At 43.4% G+C, this 22,237-nt stretch overlaps 1 protein-coding gene across 1 annotated transcript in view; it reads left to right on the forward strand.

Moving 5' to 3' along the window:
* Positions 1-10,255: 10,255 nt before the first annotated feature.
* Positions 10,256-22,237, forward strand: part of LOC111956952 (protein crumbs homolog 1-like) — a 32,058-nt gene continuing 20,076 nt past the window's right edge. Inside the window, exons 1-3 of the mRNA XM_070436779.1 lie at positions 10,256-10,418; positions 12,812-13,834; positions 15,251-15,804. Coding sequence (XP_070292880.1) covers positions 10,370-10,418; positions 12,812-13,834; positions 15,251-15,804 — 1,626 coding nt within the window. The 5' untranslated portion in view covers positions 10,256-10,369. The remainder of the gene's footprint in view (positions 10,419-12,811; positions 13,835-15,250; positions 15,805-22,237) is intronic.

Here is a 22,237-nt window from a genome sequence, read left to right on the forward strand (position 1 = left end):
TGAGAGGATTTCCGCCCCCAAGCAGACACATCGATGGCACCTGACAAACTTTATCTGACTATGTAAACTGAAACCACACACCCTGAGGCTGCATTCATCGTAGCTGGGGATTTTAACAAGGCTAATCTGAAAACAAAACTCCCTAAATTCTATCAGCATATCGATTGTGCTACAGGGCTGGTAAAACCCTAGATCATTGTTATTCTAACTTTCACGACGCATATAAGGCCCTCCCCCCCCTCCTTTCGGAAAAGCTGACCACGACTCCATTTTGTTGCTTCCAGCCTACAAACAGAAACTAAAACAAGAAGTTCCCGCGCTCAGGTCTTGTTCAACGCTGGTCCGACCAATCTGATTCCACGCTTCAAGACTGCTTCGATCACGTGGATTGGGATATGTTCCGCATTGCGTCCAACAACAACATTGACGAATACGCTGATTCGGTGAGCGAGTTTCATTAGAAAGTGCATCAGCGACGTAATACCCACAGCAAAGATTAAAACATTCCCAAACCAGAAATCGTGGATTGATGGCAGCATTCGTGCGAAAATGAAAGCGCGAACCACTGCTTTTAACCCAGGGCAAGGTGACCGGAAACATGACCGAATACAAACAGTGTAGCTATTCCTCCGCAAGGCAATCAAACAAGCTAAGTGCCAGTATAGAGACAAAGTAGAGTCGCAATTCAACAGCTCAGACACAAGAGGTATGTGGCAGGGTCTACAGTCAATCACGGATTACAAAAAGAAAACCAGCCCCATCACGGACCAGGAGGTCTTGCTCCCAGACAGACTAAACAACTTTTTTCTCGCTTTGAGGACAATACAGTGCCACTGACACGGCCCGCTACCAAAATCTGCGGGCTCTCCTTCACTGCAGCCGAGGTGAGTAAAACATTTAAACGTGTTAACCCTCGCAAGTTCTGCAGGCCCAGACGGCATTCCCAGCCGCATCCTCAGAGCATGCGCAGACCAGCTGGCTGGTGTGTTTACGGACATATTAATCAATCCTTATCCAGTCTGCTGTTCCCACATGCTTCAAGAGGGCCACCATTGTTCCTGTTCCCAAGAAAGCTAAGGTAACTGAGCTAAACGACTACCGCCCCGTAGCACTCACTTCCGTCATCATGAAGTGCTTTGAGAGACTAGTCAAGGACCATATCACCTCCACCCTACCTGACACCCTAGACCCACTCCATATTTGCTTACCGACCCAATAGGTCCACAGACGACGCAATCGCAACCAACACTGCACACTGCCCTAACCCATCTGGACAAGAGGAATACCTATGTGAGAATGCTGTTCATCGACTACAGCTCAGCATTTAACACCATAGTACCCTCCAAACTCGTCATCAAGCTCGAGACCCTGGGTCTCGACCGCCCTGTGCAACTGGGTCCTGGACTTCCTGACGGGCTGCCCCAGGTGGTGAGGGTAGGTAACAACATTCCACCCCGCTGATCCTCAACACTGGGGCCCACAAGGGTGCGTTCTGAGCCCTCTCCTGTACTCCCTGTTCACCGACTGCGTGGCCATGCACGCCTCCAACTCATCGTCAAGTTTGCGGACGACACTACAGTGGTAGGCTTGATTACCAACACGACGAGACGGCTACAGAGAGGAGGTGAGGGCCTCTCGGAGTGTGGTGTCAGGAAAATAACCTCACACTCACGTCAACAAAACAAAGGAGATGATTGTGGACTTCAGGAAACAGCAGAGGGAGCACCCCCTATCCACATCGACGGGACAGTAGTGGAGAGGTTAGTAAGTTTTAAGTTCCTCAGAGTACACATCACGGACAAACTGAATTGGTCCACCCACACAGACAGCGTTGTGAAGAAGGCGCAACAGCTGGAGCGCGTGCTACAGGTGGGTGCTGCCATGGTGACCAGCGAGCTGAGATAAGGGGGACTTTACCTAGCAGGGTCTTGTAGATGACCTGGAGCCAGTGGGTTTGGCGACGAGTATGAAGCGAGGGCGAGCCAACGAGAGCAACAGGTCGCAGTGGTGGGTAGTATATGGGGCTTTGGTGACAAAACGGATGGCACTGTGATTAGACTGCATCCAATTTGTTGAGTAGGGTATTGGAGGCTATTTTGCAAATGACATCGCCGAAGTCGAGGATCGGTAGGATGGTCAGTGTTACGAGGATGTTTGTTCAGCATGAGTGAAGGATGCTTTGTTGCGGAATAGGATGCAATTCTAGATTTAACTTTGGTTTGGAGATGTTTGATGTGAGCCTGGAAGGAGAGTTTATAGTCTAACCAGACACCTAGGTATTTGAAGTTGTCCACATATTCTAAGTCAGAACCGTCCAGAGTAGTGATGCTGGACGGGCGGGCAAGTTGTGTTTTTTACTTGAATTTATTTGCTAAATATTTTCTTAACTCTTCTTGAACTGCACTGTTGGTTAAGTAAATAAGCATTTCACGGTAAGGTCTACCACTTCGGCGCATGTGACACATTTTTATTTGAGATGTGTTTGTGCCGTCATGTGCATTAGTAGCACAATTTCTAACTTATTTACATTTGTTTTTACCTACACTTGTATGTTGACTCAATATTGCCGTTGTGGTTTTCATTTTTGGCTGACTTTTCTTGGTGAATGTACAATCGTCGCGAATTGAATTATGGGGAGTTACAGGCCCTGAAGTGAACATAGTTGTTTGTACACGCAAACTCGACTAAAAATGAGGGCTTACGTTGCAAACCTCCCTTGCTTACTAATCATTTGTACCGCCCTCCGAGATGGTGAAAGGGATTCCCCCAAGGGCATAAGGCGAGGGTAAGTGGACGAGGGTGTGTCTTTTATGAGATTGAACCTCAGCTAATGGCGGAAATTGCCAAACTGACGTGTATTTCCTGGTTGGTAGGTCCTTGTCACGCGAGAGTTCGGAACGGGAGAAGTGCTTCTCGGTTTTTAAGGTCGTCAGTAGTTACAACAGATTTGAAACATAATCCTAACCTTTAATCACACTGCTAATCTTGTGCCTAACCCTAACCTTAAATTAACACCAAAAAGTAAATTTTTGTTTTCATAAATTTTGTACGATGTAGCCAATTTTGAAGTTGAAATAGTAGAAACCGTTGTTAATACCAGAGTCCCATAAGAATCCGGGAGGGTGGGGAAACCAAGGTCCCGTCAGGAAACCAAATTTCCCTCGAGTCCAAGAGACTATGTCACCATAGTAATAGACATCAGTGAAGTACCAAAACTGTGTATTACATACCAGTCGGAGAAGTCTTAGAAACGTAATTAAATCTGGGCAGGTCAATACAGTTCCCTGTCATTAACGTTTCAAGACTGCCACCTTGTGGCCAAAAGCAGATACATTTCAACCTGAGCGATATGAATGTGTCATCTATCTGTAGAGTAAACCATTGTAATATCTGTGAAGAGGCCTCAAATCATCACCCTTAAGATGTTGGAAAACCCAGGGACTGAATGCAAAATCAATTGGTATATAGTAACATTGATGGACCATCAGGGTAATGTTGACTATGTTAAAATATGTCATATATCTTCCCCAGAATATGACAAGCCATAGTCTGTTCATAATAAAATGCATTAATTCTGTTGTTATACTCACACTAAGGTCAGAGTTCACTGCTGTGGTGAGAAGTGCAGGGGTGCCTCTGTGGAGTGCATCTGATGTGCCAGTTGCAAAGTTGACCTTGATGAGATTAAAACATGCAACCTTTGGGTTGCTAGATGTTTGAGTTATATTGCCACCCCGACCAATCACACTCTTTTAGTTTTTGCCTCAAGTAACCTTCTGTCTTATGTAACCAAACTTAACATATCATACTAATTTGAGTGTCCCGGATTTTCAGATAAAATAAAAGAAAATTTTATTTGTCACGTGCCGAATACAACAGGTGTATTCACCTTACCGTGAAATGCTTACTTACAAGCCCTTAACCAGCTATGCAGTTTTAAGAAAAATAAGAGTTAAGAAATATTTACTAAATAAACCTCAAGTAAACACCAAAAAATCAGACTTCAGAGATTTTTTGCAATTCGTTCCAGTCGCAGGCAGCAGAGAACTGGAAGAAAGGCGGCCAAATTAGGTTTTGGCTTTAGGGATGATCAGTGAGATACACCTGCTGGAGCACGTGCTACGGGTGGGTGTAGCCATCGTGACCAGTGAACTGAGATAAGGCGGCACTTTACCTAACATAGCCTTGTAGATGACCTGGAGCCAGTGGGTCTGACGACGAACATGTAGCGAGGGCCAGCCGACTAGGGCATACAGGTGGCAGTGGTGGGTCGTATAAGGTGCTTTAGTAACAAAACGGATGGCACTGTGATAAACTGCATCCAGTTTGCTGAGTAGAGTATTGGAAGCTATTTTGTAGATGACATCGCCGAAGTCGAGGATCGGTAGGATAGTCTGTTTAACTAGGGTAAGTTTGGCGGCGTGAAGTGAAGGAGGCTTTGTTGCGAAATAGAAAGCCAACTCTAGATTTGATTTTGGATTGGAGATGTTTGATATGAGTCTGGAAGGAGAGTTTGCAGTCTAGCCAGACACCTAGGTACTTATAGATGTCCACATATTCTAGGTCGGAACCGTCCAGGGTGGTGATGCTAGTCGGGCGTGCGGGTGCAGGCAGCGAACGGTTGAAAAGCATGCATTTGGTTTTACTAGCGTTTAAGAGCAGTTGGAGGCCACGGAAGGGGTGTTGTATGGCATTGAAGCTCATTTGGAGGTTAGATAGCACAGTGTCCAAGGAAGGGCCAGAAGTATACAGAATGGTGTCGTCTGCGTAGAGGTGGATCAGGGAATCACCCGCAGCAAGAGCAACATCATTGATATATACAGAGAAAAGAGTCGGCCCGAGAATTGAACCCTGTGGTACCCCCATAGAGACTGCCAGAGGACCGGACAACATGCCCTCCGATTTGACACACTGAACTCTGTCTGCAAATTATCCTTGAGATGTTTCTACAACTTGATTGGAGTCTACCTGTGGTAAATTCTATTGATTGGACATGATTTGGAAAGGCACAAACCTATCTATATAAGGTTCCACAGTTGACAGTGCATGTCAAACCAAGCCATGAGGTCAAAGGAATTGTCTGTAGAGCTCAGAGACAGGATTGTGTCGAGGCACAGATCTGGGGAAGGGTACCAAAAACTTTCTCCAGCTTTGAAGATCCCCAAGAACACAGTGGCCTCCATCATTAAATGGAAGAAGTTTGGAACCACCAAGACTCTTCCTAGAGCTGGCTGCCCAGCCAAACTGAGCAATCAGGGGAGAAGGGCCTTAGTCAGGGAGGTGACCAAGAACCCGATGGTCACTCTGACAGAGCTCTAGAGTTCCTCTGTGGAGATGGGAGAACTTTCCAAGAGGACAACCATCTCTGCAGCACTCCACCAATCAGGCCTTTATGGTAGAGTGGCCAGACGGAAGCCACTCCTCAGTAAAAGGCACATGACAGCTCGCTTTGAGTTTGCTAAAAGCCACCTAAAGACTCTCAGACCATAAGAAATAAGATTATCTTCTCTGATGAAACCATGACTGAACTCTTTGGCCTGAAAGCTAAATGTCACGTCTGGAGGAAACCTGGCACCATCCCTACGATGAAGCATGGTGGTGGCAGCATTCTGCTGTGGGGATGTTTTTCAGCGGCAGGGACTGAGAGACTAGTCAGGATCGAGGAAAAGATCAACGGAGCAAAGTACAGAGATCCTTGATGAAAACCTGCTCCAGAGCGAAGGAGCACACAGCCAAGACACAGCCAAGACAATGCAGGAGTGGCTTCGGGAGAAGTCTCTGAATGTCCTTGAGTGGACCAGCCAGAGCCCCGACTTGAACCCGATCGAACATCTCTGGAGAGACCTGAAAATAGCTGTGCATCGACGCTCCCCATCCAACCTGACAGATCTTGAGAGGATCTGCAGAGAAGAATGGGAGAAACTCCCCAAATACAGTTGTGCCAAGCTTGTAGCGTCATTCCCAAGGAGACTCCCAAGAAGGCTGTAGTCGCTGCCAAAGGTGCTTCAACAAAGCACTGAGTAAAAAGTCTGAATACTTATGTAAATCTGATATTTCAGTTCGTTATTTATCCATTTGCAAAAAATTCTAAAAACCTGCTTTTGCTTTGTGATTATGGGGTATTGTGTGTAGACTGATGAGGGGAAAAAACAATATAATCAATTTTAGAATTAGGCTGTAACGTAACAAAATGTGGAAAAAGTCAAGAGGTCTGAATACTTTCTGAAGGCACTGTAGATAATAAACAGTGAGTAACAGCAGATATAAGCGGTTAAGGAGCTTTTTGTACCTAGACTTGGCGCTCCGGTACCTCTTGCCCTGCGGTAACAGAGAGAACAGTCTATGGGTAGCTGGAGTCTTTGACCATTTTTAGGGTCTTCGTCTGACACCGCCTAGTATAGAGGTCCTGGATGGCAGAGAGCTTGGCCCCAGTATGTACTGGGCCGTACGCACTACCCTCTGTAGCGCCTTGCGGTTGGAAACCAAGCAGTTCCATACCAGGCGGTGATGCAACCAGTCAGGATGCTTTCAATGGTGCAGTTGTAGAACTTTTTGAGGACCTGAGGACCCATGCCAAATCTTCTCAGTCTCCTGAGGGGGACTCGTTTACTATGTTACGTCTAATCTATGAGACTAGGCTGGTTTATTGACTGGGGTTTATTGACTGGGAAAGGGTGAAACTTAGTCAAGAAGTCAACAACTCAAATGCCTTCACTACAGAATGGCATAAATATCCAACAGAATGAAAGCTAGACAGGACATGCACAGAGGATGTTGTTCCTACTGTGACCAAACCAAAAACGTAGATAGATGGCAGCATTTGCGCAAAACTGAAAGCGTGAACCACCACATTTTAGCACGGGAAGGTGACTGGGAACATGGACGTGTACAAACAGACCAGCTATGACCCCCATAATGCTATCACTTACAAAAACGTCCTACAGGAATCCTGACGGAATTCAACCTTTTGTGAAGGAATTGTGCAGGTGTCCTGCAGGAATCCTGTAGGTTTGATAAAATCAGGAAAAGTCCCTGACAATAAGAACTTATCCAAACCAAAAACCATGGATAGGTGGCAGCATGTCCTGCAAAAGCTTTGAAAATCCTGCACAAACATGACAATTCCTGCAGGACCAAAACCTTCAGGATTTTGATATTGCTGCAGGATATGCCAAGTCGTGTAGGACCATGGCAATTCCTGCAGGACCGAAACCTGAAGGATTTTGATATTGCTGCAAGGAATATGCGCAATCGTGAGGACCATGGCAATTCCTGCGGACCGAAACCTGAAGGTTTTGATATTGCTGCAGGATATGCCAAATCGTGTAGGACCATGGCAATTCCCGCAGGACCAAGGATATCCCAGCACGAATCCTGAAGAACCGAATCCTGCAGGATTTTGATATTCCTAGGGCCATATCAGATAGTCAAGTGCTGGGCTGGAGAAGATAAATGTGTGTGGAGGTGAAAAACTTTTTTTTCAGAACATACTAAAAGTCAGAAACATACTAAAACAACAACACATTCTATATGACAATGTTAGGGGGTATCAGTTATTTTTTATGTGTTGTGTTTGCAAAATTTTGTAAGTTAGATAGCTTTGCTAGCGTGTTCTTACACTGGCTGCTAGATAGCTAGCTAGCTTTGACACAAAAAAAAACATTTAAAACTTTTGCTTCCATGGAAAGTGACAAATGAGGTTTCATATCCTCTCTAGTACTATGTCTCTTTAGTGCTGTTACAAGTTAGGCAAATAAAAATAAAATTTTTAAATGGAGGTGGAAAGATTAGATTTTTCTTGAATGACTAGGCTAATGGCTTCTTGGCTAAAGTAGCACTTAACAACACAGTAACAATGTCACATAACTGATCATGAGATGTAAATATGGAAGTGATTGCATTTATATACACTGAACAAAAATCTAAATGTAACATGTTTCATGAGCTAAAATAAAAAATCTGCAAAATTTTCCATACGCTCGAAAAAGCGTATTTCCCTCAAATTGTGCACACAAATTTGTTTACATACCTGTCAGTGAATATTTCTCCTTTGCCAAGATAATCCATCCACCTGACAGGTGTGGCATATCAGGAAGCTGATTAAACAGCATGATCATTACACAGGTACACCTTGTCCTGGGGACAATAAAAGGCCACTCTAAAATGTGTAGTTTTGTCATGCAACACAATCCCACAGACGCCTCAAGAGCTGTTGCCAGAGAATGTAATGTTCATTTCACTATCATAAGCAGCCTCCAACATATTTTTTGAGGATTTGGCAGTACGTCCAACCGGCCTCACAACCGCAGACCAAGTGTAACCATGCCAGCCCAGGACCTCCACGTCCGTCTTCTTCACCTGCGGTATCATCTGAGACCAGCCATCTGGACAGCTGATGAAACTGAGGCGTATTTCTATCTGTAATAAAGCCTTTATGTGGGGAAAAACTCAGACAAATTCTGATTGGCATGGGCCTATGCCCTCCCAGGCCTGCCCATGGCTGCACCCCTCCCAAATCTGTCCACATTACATCAGCCATAATAGCAGTATTTTGTCAGTATGCCATTATATGTATATTGTGTTGTTTGGCTCCCTCTAGTGGGTGTTTATAGAAAGCCAGCCACACCAATGTGTCAGAGGAAATACCATCCAACAGGCAACCGAAGTCAAATTGCAGCCCACCACAAGGAGTCACTAAAGCACAATGGGACAAGGAAATCCCACCCAGCCAAACCCTCCCCTAACCTGGAAGACGCTGGGCCAATTGTGCACCGCCTCATGGGTCTGCCAGTTGTCACACAGCCTGGTATTGAACCTGGGGCTGTAGTGACACCTCAAGCACTGCGATGTAGTGCCTTAGACCACTGCAGCACCCACCCCTTTTGCCCTCAGAACAGCTGGGACATGGACTCTACAAGGTGTCGAAAGCATTTTGATTTTACTAGGCCAGTCAGTTAAGAACACATTTTTACTTACAATGACAGCCTACCCCAGATGTGATACAGCCTGGATTCAAACCAGGGACTGTAGTGACGCCTCTTGCACTGAGATGTAGTGCCTTAGACTGCTGCGCCACTCGGGAGCCCATATGTCATTGAAAGAGCAGATGTTCTTAATTTTTTGTATACTCAGTGTTCATGCCATTTCACTTGTTAAGATCAACATAATATCCCAGTGTGAAATCTCTTTTTATTAATGTTTTGTATACTCAGTGTAGAGACACATCAGGGCCTCCCAAGTGGCGCAGTGTGCCACGAGAGATCCTGGTTCGAGTCCAGGCTCTGTCGCAGACGGTGATGACTGGGCCGGTGCACAATTGGCCCAGCGTTGTCCGGGTTAGGGGAGGGTTTGGCCGGCAGGGATGTCCTTTAGAAACAGGTTAGGAAAACTTACCCAGCAGGTTAGGGGAATTCTATGTTCGGTACAAAAGTTAATGTCTCCTCCCCCTTAATTTCTTAAGATTGTAATATCCTTTTTATACAATTTAGCAGGTTTGGATAATTAGATTATGGTTAGGGAAAGGTTTAATGACTCTCCTGACCTGCTACAAAACGTAACTTCCAGTCGTAGCTGTACTCTTTTGACAATCGTGGTTACTGCCTTCTTCATCTCATCCCCATTCGTCCTTCTCCATGTCTTCTTTGGGCAGCAAACCTTCCTTTTACTTCAACAGTATAGACCCCTTTAATGTTCTGCCCTTATTCTCCCTCATTTCAGACCCACTTGCAATTTGTATTATGAATATGACATGCTATTACATACAGTACATTAGGCAACTCAGTACGTCAGCATCAACAGATATGAATTAATCAGCATAAACGTAAAAACAATACCTCGGTGAGATTTACTGACGTCATGCAAATTGGCTCCCTATGTACAGAGTGCTACTGCTGTGTTTTACTGTACAGTAGGTTTGATTCAACACCTGTACCAGTGTTTCATTATTGAACATGTTTTGGTGACAGAAGTGCCACAGCGAGACAGACGAGAGCCATATTAACTCCGCTGGCCCAATGCAGATTCTGTCTCCTACTCCTAATATAGGTGAGATAGGTCCCAGTCTCTTATGTAAGCTTTCGTGTTTCTAGAATGGAGATGTTCACCATGGCTCAAATTAGTCCTGTAAACTCCTCCCTGGACAACACTCCATTTGTAAGACATTTTAAGTGCATTAACTTAATCCAGAATAGGCTACTTGGCTTGTAGTGATCCCAGCATTAGACTGGACTGGGCAGCCATTTATGTATGGGGGAAACAAGGGAAGAAGCTGATATCTGTTGTTATGGTTTCCAAACCACTTCTATGAAATGCAATGGAGTCGTATATCGATATTTCGATTTCTTCTGATTAGGAGGACTTGGCAAGGACCATGTTGAGAATCAACGTGTGTGTTTGGATTTTGTGGTTGTGCTATACAGGTAATTTTGCTCTCTTGTTCATGCCCACTGGACACAGTGGGTACATCTAGCTTTGATTTACATTTGGTTGAGTTGTCAACTAACGTGAATTCAAGGTTAAAAGTTGGGTGAAAAAAAGACAAAATTCCCTTACCTTGATAACTTTTTTAAAAATCCAATCAGTTTTCCACATTGATTCAACATTTTTTTTAATGATACGGAAACAATGTTGATTCAATTAGTAGTTGCCCAGTTGATGTTGTTTGTTCTGTGAGATCACATGCTATATAGTGTGCACTGTACGTTACAATGAGTATATACAATTGTGTCATCATGCTAATGTTTACATATACAGTTGAAGTCGGAAGTTTACATACGCTTAGGTTGGAGTCATTAAAACTCATTTTCAACCACTCCACAACTGTCTTGATAACAAACTATAGTTTTGGCAAACTATAGTTTTAGGACATCTACTTTATGCATGACACAAGTCATTTTTCCAACAATTGTTTACAGACAGATTATTTCACTTACAATTCACTGTATCACAATTCCAGTGGGTTAGAAGTTTACATACACTAAGTTGACTGTTGGAAAACAGCTTGGGAAATTCCAGAAAATTATGTCATGGCTTTAGAAGCTTCTGATAGGCTAATTGACATCATTTGAGACAATTGGAGGTGTACCTGTGGATGTATTTCAAGGCCTACATTCAAACTCAGTGCCTCTTGGCTTGACATCATGGGAAAATCAAAAGATATCAGCCAAGACCTCAAAAGAAATTGCAGACCTCCACAAGTCTGGTTCATCCTTGGAAGCAATTTCCAAATGCATGAAGGTACCACGTCCATCTGTACAAACAATCGTACGCAAGTATTAACACCATGGGACCAAGCAGACGTCATACCGCTCAGGAAGGAGATGTGCTCTGTCTCCTAGAGATGAACGTACTTTGGTGCATATCAATCCCAGAACAGCAGCAAAGGACCTTGTGAAGATGCTGGAGAAAACAGGTACAAAAGTATCTATATCCACAGTAAAACGAGTCCTACACCAACATAACCTGAAAGGCCGCTCAGCAAGGAAGAAGCCACTGCTCRAAAACCGCCATAAAAAAGCCAGACTACGGTTTGCAACTGCACATGGGGACAAAGATCATACTTTTTGAAGAAATGTCCTCTGGTCCGATGAAACAAAAATAGAACTGTTTGGCCATAATGACCATTGTTATGTTTGGAGGAAAAAGGGGGAGGCTTGCAAGCCGAAGAATACCATCCCAACCGTGAAGCATGGGGGTGGCAGCATCATGTTGTGCGGGTGCTTTGCTGCAGGAGGGACAGGTGCACTTCACAAAATAGATGGCATCATGAGGCAGGAAAATTATGTGGATATATTGAAGCAACATCTCAAGACATCAGTCAGGAAGTTAAAGCTTGGTTGCAAATGGGTCTTCCAAATTGAGAATGACCCCAAGCATACTTCCAAAGTTGTGGCAAAATGGCTTAAGGACAACAAAGTCAAGGTATTGGAGTGACCATCACAAAGCACTGACCTCAATCCTATAGAACATTTGTGGGCAGAACTGAAAAAGTGTGTGCGAGCAAGGAGGCCTACAAACCTGACTCAGTTACACCAGCTCTGTCAGGGGGAATGGGCCAAAATCCACAAAATGTATTGTGGGAAGCTTGTGGAAGGCCACCCAAAACGTTTGACCCAAGATAAACAATTTAAAGGCAATGCTACCAAATACTAATTGAGTGTATGTAAACTTCTGACCCACTGGGAATGTGATGATAGAAATAAAAGCTGAAATAAATCATTCTCTCTACTACTATTCTGACATTTCACATTCTCGAAATAAAGTGGTGATCCTAACTGACCTAAGACAAAAAATTGTTTGTCAGGAAGGATTAAATGTCAGGAATTGTGAAAAACTGAGTTTAAATGTATTTGGCTAAGGTGTGTGTAAACTTCCGACTTCAACTGTACCTTTTTAACCTAATGATGTATTTTCTATCATGTTCAAACTAAATGTAACAAAATAAATTACAAGTATCTATTTCCATAATTAAAGTTATATTTATTGTTTGATATCGAACAAGTAAAGAACGTGTGCAAGTACGTGAACATGTTTTACCAACCAATAGTGTCATACTGAAAAAGTAATTAACTAGTTATGTGTGAATATGGATATATTGGACAATAATGATGGATGAAGATTTTTTTTAACAAACTGGCATGTCATGGGCCAAACCTTTGGATTAATGTTTCTTAGTATGGCCAAATTCACATGCAAAAAAAATATAGAATTTTTCCATTTCCAATATAATATGAATAACATATCAATTCCAAATAGATGCAAAATGAATTGCCAACTGGTTATGTTATCTGATTATGTTTACCTATCTACACAGGTGCTCTCTGTGAGGAGGACACTTATGCATGTGAACTGCAACCGTGTCAGAATGGTGGCGTCTGCGACAGCCAACATGGCGGCTACAGGTGCCTCTGCTCTCAACAGAGCCAAGATGGCTTACTGTACGGAGGCGAGAATTGCACAGTCGCCCTCCTGGGCTGTGACGGCAACCGCTGCAAGAATAGTGGCATCTGCTCTCCCCTCTTCCTGAACTACCGCCACACCCACACCTGCACCTGCCGCGCAGGCTTCACCGGCTCCAAGTGTCAGACGTCAACCATCTTCTCCTTCGAGTCCAGCGGCTACATGTATGTGGAGACCCAGCTATCGGACCCTGAAGTCCCTCTCAACGTCACCCTTAGCTTCAAGACGGACCGGCCTGCCGGCACCCTCCTCCAGCGCCGGGTCGACGACCTGCTGCTCACCATCGAGCTTGTAGACAGCCGCTTACGCCTCAGCATGCTAAGAGCTCAAGGGACAAGAAACCCAGTATTTCTGGAGCTACCGCCGAGCGTGGCGGACAGCCAGTGGCACACGGTGGAGGCCTGGCTGGGCTGTGAGGAGGAGGGGAGCAGTGTGAGGCTGCTTCACTCCCCCTGCGCTGAGGTGGGTTGCACCAGGGAGTTCCCCGCCACCGAGACACCCCTGCTGGAGCAAGGCTCCGGCCTACGAGAGCCCAGCTCGGTTCGCCACAGCCTCTTTCTAGGAGGGGTGGGAGTGGGCTGGGGCTCCGGTGGGGTGGCAGGGGAAAGGGAGACTGAGGCTGCAGACGCGCCTGCCCCACCTGGCCCAGCTGCTTACTTCCTGGGCTGTTTCCGGGACGTGTTTGTGGAGTCACGGCTGGTAGTGCCCGCCGTCGCCAACTCACCGGCTCAGGTCAACGTCACAGCCGGGTGCAACGACAGGGACAAGTGTGACGACAGTCCGTGTCAGAACCGGGGGTATTGCATAAACCAGGGATGGAGGAGCTATGTGTGCGAGTGCTACAGACCGTACGAGGGGACTACGGACTGCGCTGAGGGTAAGGCCTGAGGGATGTGGTCTTGCGCTTGCATGTCTGAAAACACTGTAAATGTAGCAGCAAAACACTTGAACATTGCAACATATGAAAACAATGGGCATAATGAAGCAGTAACATGATACAATATGAGAGCCAATAGCTTGCTCTATTTTGATCTGTTCCATTTCAATGCAATAATCTCACATATCCTATTAGAGCCAGCGTGTGCTTCTCATGCAGCTCTGATGAATGTAGCTTACAACAAKATGTTCAAACTCAGAAAGTAGGGATAACTCTGGACTTCACTAAGGACTCTGGTATGAGTTTCATAAACTAATCACCTGAGGTCAACAGTTCAGCCTCAATAGAATCACTCCAAAATCTAAATGGCTGGCATCCTAATGTGGCACATAAGAGGTGGATAAAAGTAGCCTGTGGTAGACTGCAAAGGAGCTTAGAGAACTAGCTAAAATAGCGTGTAGAATACACACACACACATGCAACCATGTAAACACACACACACATGTACACATATGCATGTACACACATATACATACACAGTAACACACAGATATACACACAGGCAAAGAGGAGCAGACAAACAACACCTGACTAGGATTAAGGAAATGTTTAGGGATTAAGGACCGCCTTCACTTGCCGTAGAACAGGGTTTCCCAAGGACTCTCGCAACAATCCTCTAACGCAGGGGTGTCAAACTCATTCCATGGAAGGCCTAGGTTTTTCTTTTTTTCTTTCAATTAAGACCTAGACAACCAGGTGAGGGGAGTTCCTTACTAATTACTGAATTTATTTCATCAGTCAAGTACAAGGGAGGAGCGAAAACCCGCAGACACTCGGCCCTCCGTGGAATGAGTTTGACACGTGCTCTAACGTGATAGGTGGAAATAACTGTTCTGAGTACCCGTCCGCTTCACCTAGAATCAGGGATGGGCAACTGCTCGGGACCGGATTGCCCCAGCTAACACAACTGACTCTAATAATCAACTAATCATGGTCTTAAGTTTAGAATGCAATTTGTTTAATCAGGTGTGTTGGCTAGGTAAAAAGTGATACCAATCTGGCCCTCGAGGACTGGAATTGCCCATCCCTGTGACTTGAAGGAGTGATATAAACATCACGGGGTGATACCAAGTCAAAGTTGGGGGAAATTTKAACTTTGAATTCACTTCCTGACTTGACTCAGTTGAAATGGAATTGGCACCAACTCTTTTACCCAGGCCAGTAAACAAAACCAAAAAAAGGCACTAGTAGTTCACCCSGAGATCGAAAGGTAGTGGAAACCATGCTATTGTCTTTGTATTTTGACACTCTCTCTCTTTCTCTGTTAGTTCTTCATCTATCCATTTAGTAATTGGTAGYATAGTTTATGGAACTTTATTAATTGTTAAGAACTCTCTCTCTTTTTTACCAACACAGAGTACAACGCGGCCAGGTTCGGCAACGAGGACGCGGCGAGCTATGCCGTCTTCTCCTTGGATGATCCCCCGGGTTCTGGCACCATCTCCATATCCATGTTTGTGCGAACGCGGCGCTCAAACGGCCTCCTCCTGGTCCTGGCCAACAGCACCAGCCAGTACCTCCACCTGTGGCTGGACGATGGCCGGGTAAAAATTCAGGTGAACAACTTAGAGAGCCTGTRGGGTCGAGTCGTGGTCAGCGACGGCCACTTTCACTTGGTGACGGTGCGGCTGGAGGGCGACTTTGTGACCCTGTTCCAGTCGGCCCATAGCCAGGGAACCATCCCCGTCCGGCCCGTGGTGGCTCAGCCAGGGGACCTGGTCTACGTCGGGGGCCTGGCCGACCAAAGAGCCTCGGCCTCCTTTGGGGGTTACCTGAAAGGCTGTATCCAGGACCTGAGGATTAACAGTAAACGGCTGCAGTTCTTCCCCATAGCAACCCCAGTGGCCTCGTACGGCCTGGTGGAGCTGGTCAATGTCACACAGGGATGTACCAGTGACAACGCCTGTAGTGTGAGTAGCTGGATATACAGTATACTATACACATACAGGTATTTTGCCACAACATAGTTGCGCCATGACAATYCCAGTTTTTAAACCCAGAGTTCCAAGTGGCCAATATTTCCGGGGATGCCCGCGAAGCAGACCAAACAGAACAGACTGGGATTTGGGAAGCCAAAGGGAGCGTGAAAAATAACTTCCTTAGTGTGAAGGCCACATCTAGTCGTACAYCTAAATGTCCCTATGCTTTTTTTTGTGGGAGGGGGTTGTATCAATGTCAATCAAACAAGAGWTAGCAGTCACATGARTTGCACAGAAACAAAACATGAGCATGAAGGGGGGCAGTTCAAGATACAACAATTTTTGAGATAATATTACATGAGTGGTACCTAACAAATGTCTTTGATTTAACCCGCCCACTAGAGTTGAAGCCGTGCGATGCAGCTTAGCTGTGGATTTCTCTAGAATAAGAATGTCCAAAAAGTACATTTTCCAGGAAGATTTCAAATAAATATTTGGATCAACAACAAAAAATGTTTTGCCTTTTTGGCAGCAGTTAGGACACACATTAACACTTTCAATTTCATCTAATCCAATAGAATGTCAAATATTTCCTAGTAGAAACAGACCAGGCGACATAGGTACATTTACTTCTATCAAGGTGCGAAGAAGGTATTTAACGTACTGTATGTCCAGAGGTCAGAGACCACTGGGCATTCCCGAAACATATGTACATAGCTCCGGACTGAACCAAGAYTGCAACCGTTGCAGAGATTATTGCCAGAGAGTTTAATCTGGAAGCGGCGATATGGTATATAATAACATTTGTGAATACATTTTAAATGAATGAACTGGTGAGAGAAGTTTTCTGATGAGAAAACATTGTTCCATATCACCTTTCAGTTCAAATGTTCTCAGAAAAACCTAGAAGTTCTCTCTTCCAGATGGAAGGGACCGCAGTTGCACTCGTGTCGGTAGAGTTACATTTGGAGTAGAGAGTGGAGACCAGGCCAATAGATTTGGGAATATTCAAAAGTCTTAACCAGGATCAGAGAATCTCAGGTACTCCAAAGGCTTTTAGAGCCGAGCGGAGCCTACGGTAAAAAGAAAAGAAAAGTAAGCAAGTCCCTAGAAGATGATTGATTCTTTGAGGTCTTGAAAAGTTTGAAGACCTGACTTGTTAAAGATGTCACTGAGGGTGAAAATATTTCTACTAGACCATTGAGGAAAATCAAATGGTTTTGAGCCTGATAAGATTAGGTTATTGTTTCATAAGTGAGAAGGGCTGTGAAAATGGAATGAGATCATAAAATGTCCATTGGCCTGTCGCCACACTTTAACAGCATTAGCAATTATTGGACCCGTTCTGAGACATGTAGATTCTTGTTTACAGCCAGYGAATAAGAAGTCTTGTAGTCTAATAGGTTTTATTAAAGCCTCTTCATTTGGACCCACTGCGGCTTGATTAGTGGGATCTAGACAGATTTTCAGAAATCTCAAATGGAAAGAAAAGTCATTATTTAAAGTTAGGTAGCGCCCAGTCCACCAAACTGTTTGGTGGACTGGGCGCTGAAGGGTATTCTGGGTCGTTTGTCTTTCCAGAGGAAATTTCTGCACAATATATACAATTCTTTGAAATATTGAAGAGGGGTGAATTGGGAAGCATAGAAAATACAAAATTAAAGCAAGGAAGAATGTTCATCTTAATCACTGAAATTCTACCTTGAAGTGTAATATGTAAGGGAGACAAGTGGGCCAAGTCCTCTTTAATTTTCCCAATAGTAGCTGAGTAATTGTCTTGTACCATTAGTTGGAAAGTGGGCTAGAATTTGATCCCCAGATAGGTGAAACCTATTGGATATAATTGGAGAGTGTGTGTTGTGGAGAGAGAATACTTCCCAGCTGCAGGATTTAGGGGCTATAAAATGGACCAATTTATATTATATCCTGAAAAGAAACCAAAGGGTTCAAATAATTTAAAGGTGCAATCTGCAATTGCTACAGCCATTTTCGGACTTGTGAATTAACAATATGTACCCACCCATTGATTCTTGAAGAATATGATTTATAATTGCCTCATGAGCTTAGTTCAACTGTCATACCCCATCAGAACCCAAAATATATTTTACTCCAATGTATGTAAGCAAAGTAAATGTAAACAAACACTATAAAAACATGGTTAAAACTATCATTTTGATAGCAGGGATGGCCAGTCTTTGCGTCCATAGCTCAGTCTATGAATTTGAGAGTGGTTACATTTCTTAGCCCCATCCCTCAGCTTTTTACCGAAACGGGGGCGCTCTGTTATTGTTTCAACTGCTGATTGCCATTTCAAGAGAATGACGTATAGAGTTAGAAATATCTGATAAGAAAACTAGAACATCATCTGCGTACAAGGAAYTATGATGGACAGTACCTTTAATACTAATAGGTCTCTGGACTTTGTTGCACAGCCTGGGCAAGAGGCTCGAGAGACAAGGCAAATAAAATTGGGGATAATGGGCAACCTGGTCTTGAGCCTCTTTGCACCCTAAACTGCGGAAAAGTGGATCAGCTGGTGAGAACTCAAGCAAAAGGCTCGTTGTAGAGAGTCTTAGGCCTGTGAATGATAGAGGAGCCAAACCCAAAACACTTTAACACAACCCAGAAGTATGTCCATTCTAAGCGGTCAAGGGACAGCACCAAGGAACAGCACTGCACAGGAAGATTGTGCACAGGAGCTGAGTCGATAACATGAAAGCGACATTGGATATTATCTCACGACGAGTCTGCCTCTCATAAAACGTGATCAAAATGGATCAAACCATGCACCTGCTTCTCCAATCTCTTTGTCAGCACCTTAGAATAGACTTTWAAATCGCCGTTCAAATGTGCAATATGTCTATCTATAACTTGAGCATTCAAGAGGGTCCTTATCCTTCTTATGAAATAGGGAAATTAGGGCTGTTGAACCCATTTGTAAACCCATTTGTAAAATGAACCCATTTGTAAAGAGTAGTTTATTGAATTTAAAAGTAATGGGCTATTTAAATACCAAAGTGCTAACAGMAGTTTTAGAGGCATACCTCCAGGCCTGGGGATTATTATTTTTCTGCATAGATAAGGCGGCCAATTTCAGTTCATGGATTGAAATGGGGCATTCATGTTCTTCCGCTTGTTGTAATGAGATGGAAATCTCAAGTAGTTCAGATGAGGTTAGTAYATCAGGATCTTAAGAAGATTTGGATGTGTAGAGATTAACACCTGATTCATTTGGGAGGGTGAAGAGCATWAGGTTCCATTGGAGTCTTTGATGGRGTCGATAGAGGCTAGACATTGATTGTTTAAGATTGTTTAAGCTCCAAGAGCCTGCTAGGTCTATCTGCATTTTCATAATTCGATTGTCCAGTTTGTAAGTATAAGAATTCACCTTTAGCATTTGTGAATGTTTCATATTCTGGTTTTAGAGAGGCAAGTTGTTTAGTTCTGTCTATTTGGAATTGTTATTTTTGTAGTGTTTCTAGATGTGCTATTTCTTTCTCCAAACAAGCAATTTCAGAATAACAGTTTCTTTTGAAATTGGAGAATGAAGTATAAGATCCTCTAATGAACCATTTAGTGACTTCCCAAAGGATATGAGGGTTATTTGTTGTTTCAAAGTTTAGGTCTAGAAATTCTGTAATTCTTTTTGAAATTTTCTCCAAACAAGCAATTTCAGAATAACAGTTTCTTTTGAAATTGGAGAATGAAGTATAAGATCCTCTAATGAACCATTTGACTTCCCAAAGGATATGAGGGTTATTCGTTGTTTCAAAGTTTAGGTCTAGAAATTCTGTAATTCTTTTTGAAATAAATGTATGGAAATAAAGATGTAATCCATGCAAGAGCAGGTTTTGTGCTTTGCAGAGAAGGTGTAATCTTTGCAGATTTTTTTTTAGTCGCCACGTGTCAACAATGTTGAGCTCCTTTAGYAATGATTGGAAGTAAATTGAAGCGGTCAAACGGGATGTAATTGTCACGCCTACTCCCGCTRCCCTCCCAGGCTACCCGTCATCATACGCAACWGTTACCATCATTACGCGCAGCTGTGGTCATTGGACTCATCTGGATTCCCTCGCTTTGGTGATTGCCCCTGCATATATGTCTGCTCCTCTGTGTTCCCTGTAGTAGCATTGTTTGTCGTGTTTATGTATCAGACGCTGTTCCTGTTCCGTTGCATGTCCGTCTATATTAAAATGGCTCCCTCCCTATACCTGCTTCTCATCTCCTGCATTGGGTGTTACAGCAATAACACTGAGAAGAATCTAAATGCGGGTTGAGAAGGAGATTAAAATTGCCCGCCATTATTATGGCTGTGTCTGTAAAGTCCAGCATTCTGAGTTTCAGATTGTTTTGATTTTTGGGGGGTGCATATACCGACACCAGACAAAGTCTTGCACCATTCAAAGTGATAGTTACAAAACAGTATCTTTCCCTCAAAACGCCCCTGGTTTTCGAATGTGCACGAGTGTGCAATAATTCCTGTTCAGAAATCGTTTTACATCTTCTTGTTTTAGACGAGTTTCTTGAATAAAATCAGTATCTATGCATTTTCGTTTGAATAAATCTGAACTCCATAATCTCTTGAAAGGCGAATGAAGGCCRTTGGTGTTCAGACTCAGTATATTGACGTTAGTCATTGAGATGTAAACAAATACACGTTCTTGGTGAGTAAAGTAAAAATCTTACATGATCGAGAACTGTTTATCGAATATAGAAATGACTAACTTCACTTTAAATGTAGAAAAGTGATTACCTCAATTGTATCAATCAGCCTTAACTCAAATATAAATCAGTAAATGCAAAACAGTTAACTAAACTCAAAGCAAAAATTCAGAATCATTCTGTCTTCCTCTGTGTTGACTTTAGCCTAGAGCTCAAAGGGAGCGGCTGAGACCTGAGACACACGTGTAGTAGTTATCAGCCCTGTCATTACTCAAAACCATTCAAGAAACCTGTTTCACTAGTAGTTACATAGTGATTTTTTTTGTCATTACTCAAACCAATAGTAGCTACTGAGTACTGTTACATGCACACAATAATGTGATTATTGTGAATAGTTAGATTAATATAATAGTTTATTAAAATGTTTACGTGCTTTGCAAGAAGAACGATCTCCCTTATAATCCTGTTACATGGACACATGAAATCAGGCTACCTGATGGCACTCTTATAAATGCAGAAAATTGGCAATCAAAATAAACGTTCTACCACAGCGACCATGTTATTTTTTGGAAGCATATTTGATTCTGAGTTCGGACATGTAAAGTTTGTATGTGAAAACTATTTCTAAGTCGCATAGATGCAGTTGTTTTGAACTCAAGCTAAAGAGGTGTAGGCTCGCTCGGCTAGTGCACCTGCACAGATCAAATCAATAGTGTGCAACCGCAGCCCGCAATTCYGGGCGTTCCTGCATGTGGGTATACGCACAACGTCTTCATGCTTGTYACASTTTTGAATGTACAGTACCAGTCGAAAGTTTGGACACAACTTCTCATTCAAGTGTTTTCATTTATTTATTTTTACTATTTTCTACATTGTAGAATAATAGTGAACACATCAAAACTATGAAATAACACATATGGAATCATGTAGTAACCAAGTGTTCAACAAATCAAGGCAAAGGGGTGGCTATTTTGAAGAATCACAAATACATGATTCCATATGTGTTATTTCGTAGTTTTGATMTCTTCTACAATGTAGAAAATAGTCAAATAAAGAAAAACCCTTGAATGAGTAAGTGTGTCCAAACTTTTGACTGGTACTGTAGGTCAAAAGGGAAATAAAAGTATTATCTAAGTTATTTTGCTCTCGTCTCTGGAGTCCTCCTTGCTAACTAGTAGGAGCGAAAGCGGTAGACAGCGTCCTTCGCTCCCACCTGCTGAACACGCGCCCTCGCCATCGTAAACAGAACTGCGGGAAAACAGCGACCGACAGGTGGGGACAAAGGACACTGTCTACCGGTGTACGGCTAYCCAGCTACCATTGTCGCCCCCGCCCCTTCTTTTGTGGGGTTTATCGGCAGCTGGCATCCAACCTTATTGTGCGTTAACTCCACCTAATGTACTGGAGTTCCCCAACTGTCCTAATAATACAAAAAATTGCTCTGAAAACMAGGTGTTTTAATCTGTGTATGTTTACTTTGATTTTGCCTTTACGCCAATTYAGATAAGCAGAGTAAGCTGTTTAAAGYACTATTGCATAATCTGCCTACTGCCATAATCAGTTTAATACCAAATGATTACTGAGCATGTAAACATACTCACTGTGATCCTGTAGGGTTTGAGTTGTATCAGTGTGAAAAAAAATTCCATAATCAGTTTAATACCAAATGATTACTGAGCATGTAAACATACTCACTGTGATCCTGTAGGTTTGAGTTGTATCAGTGTGAAAAAAAATTTGTACCGCCCCCACTAAGCCACGC

This window comes from Salvelinus sp. IW2-2015, linkage group LG32 (assembly GCF_002910315.2).
Source record: "Salvelinus sp. IW2-2015 linkage group LG32, ASM291031v2, whole genome shotgun sequence".
NCBI lineage: Eukaryota > Metazoa > Chordata > Actinopteri > Salmoniformes > Salmonidae > Salvelinus > Salvelinus sp. IW2-2015.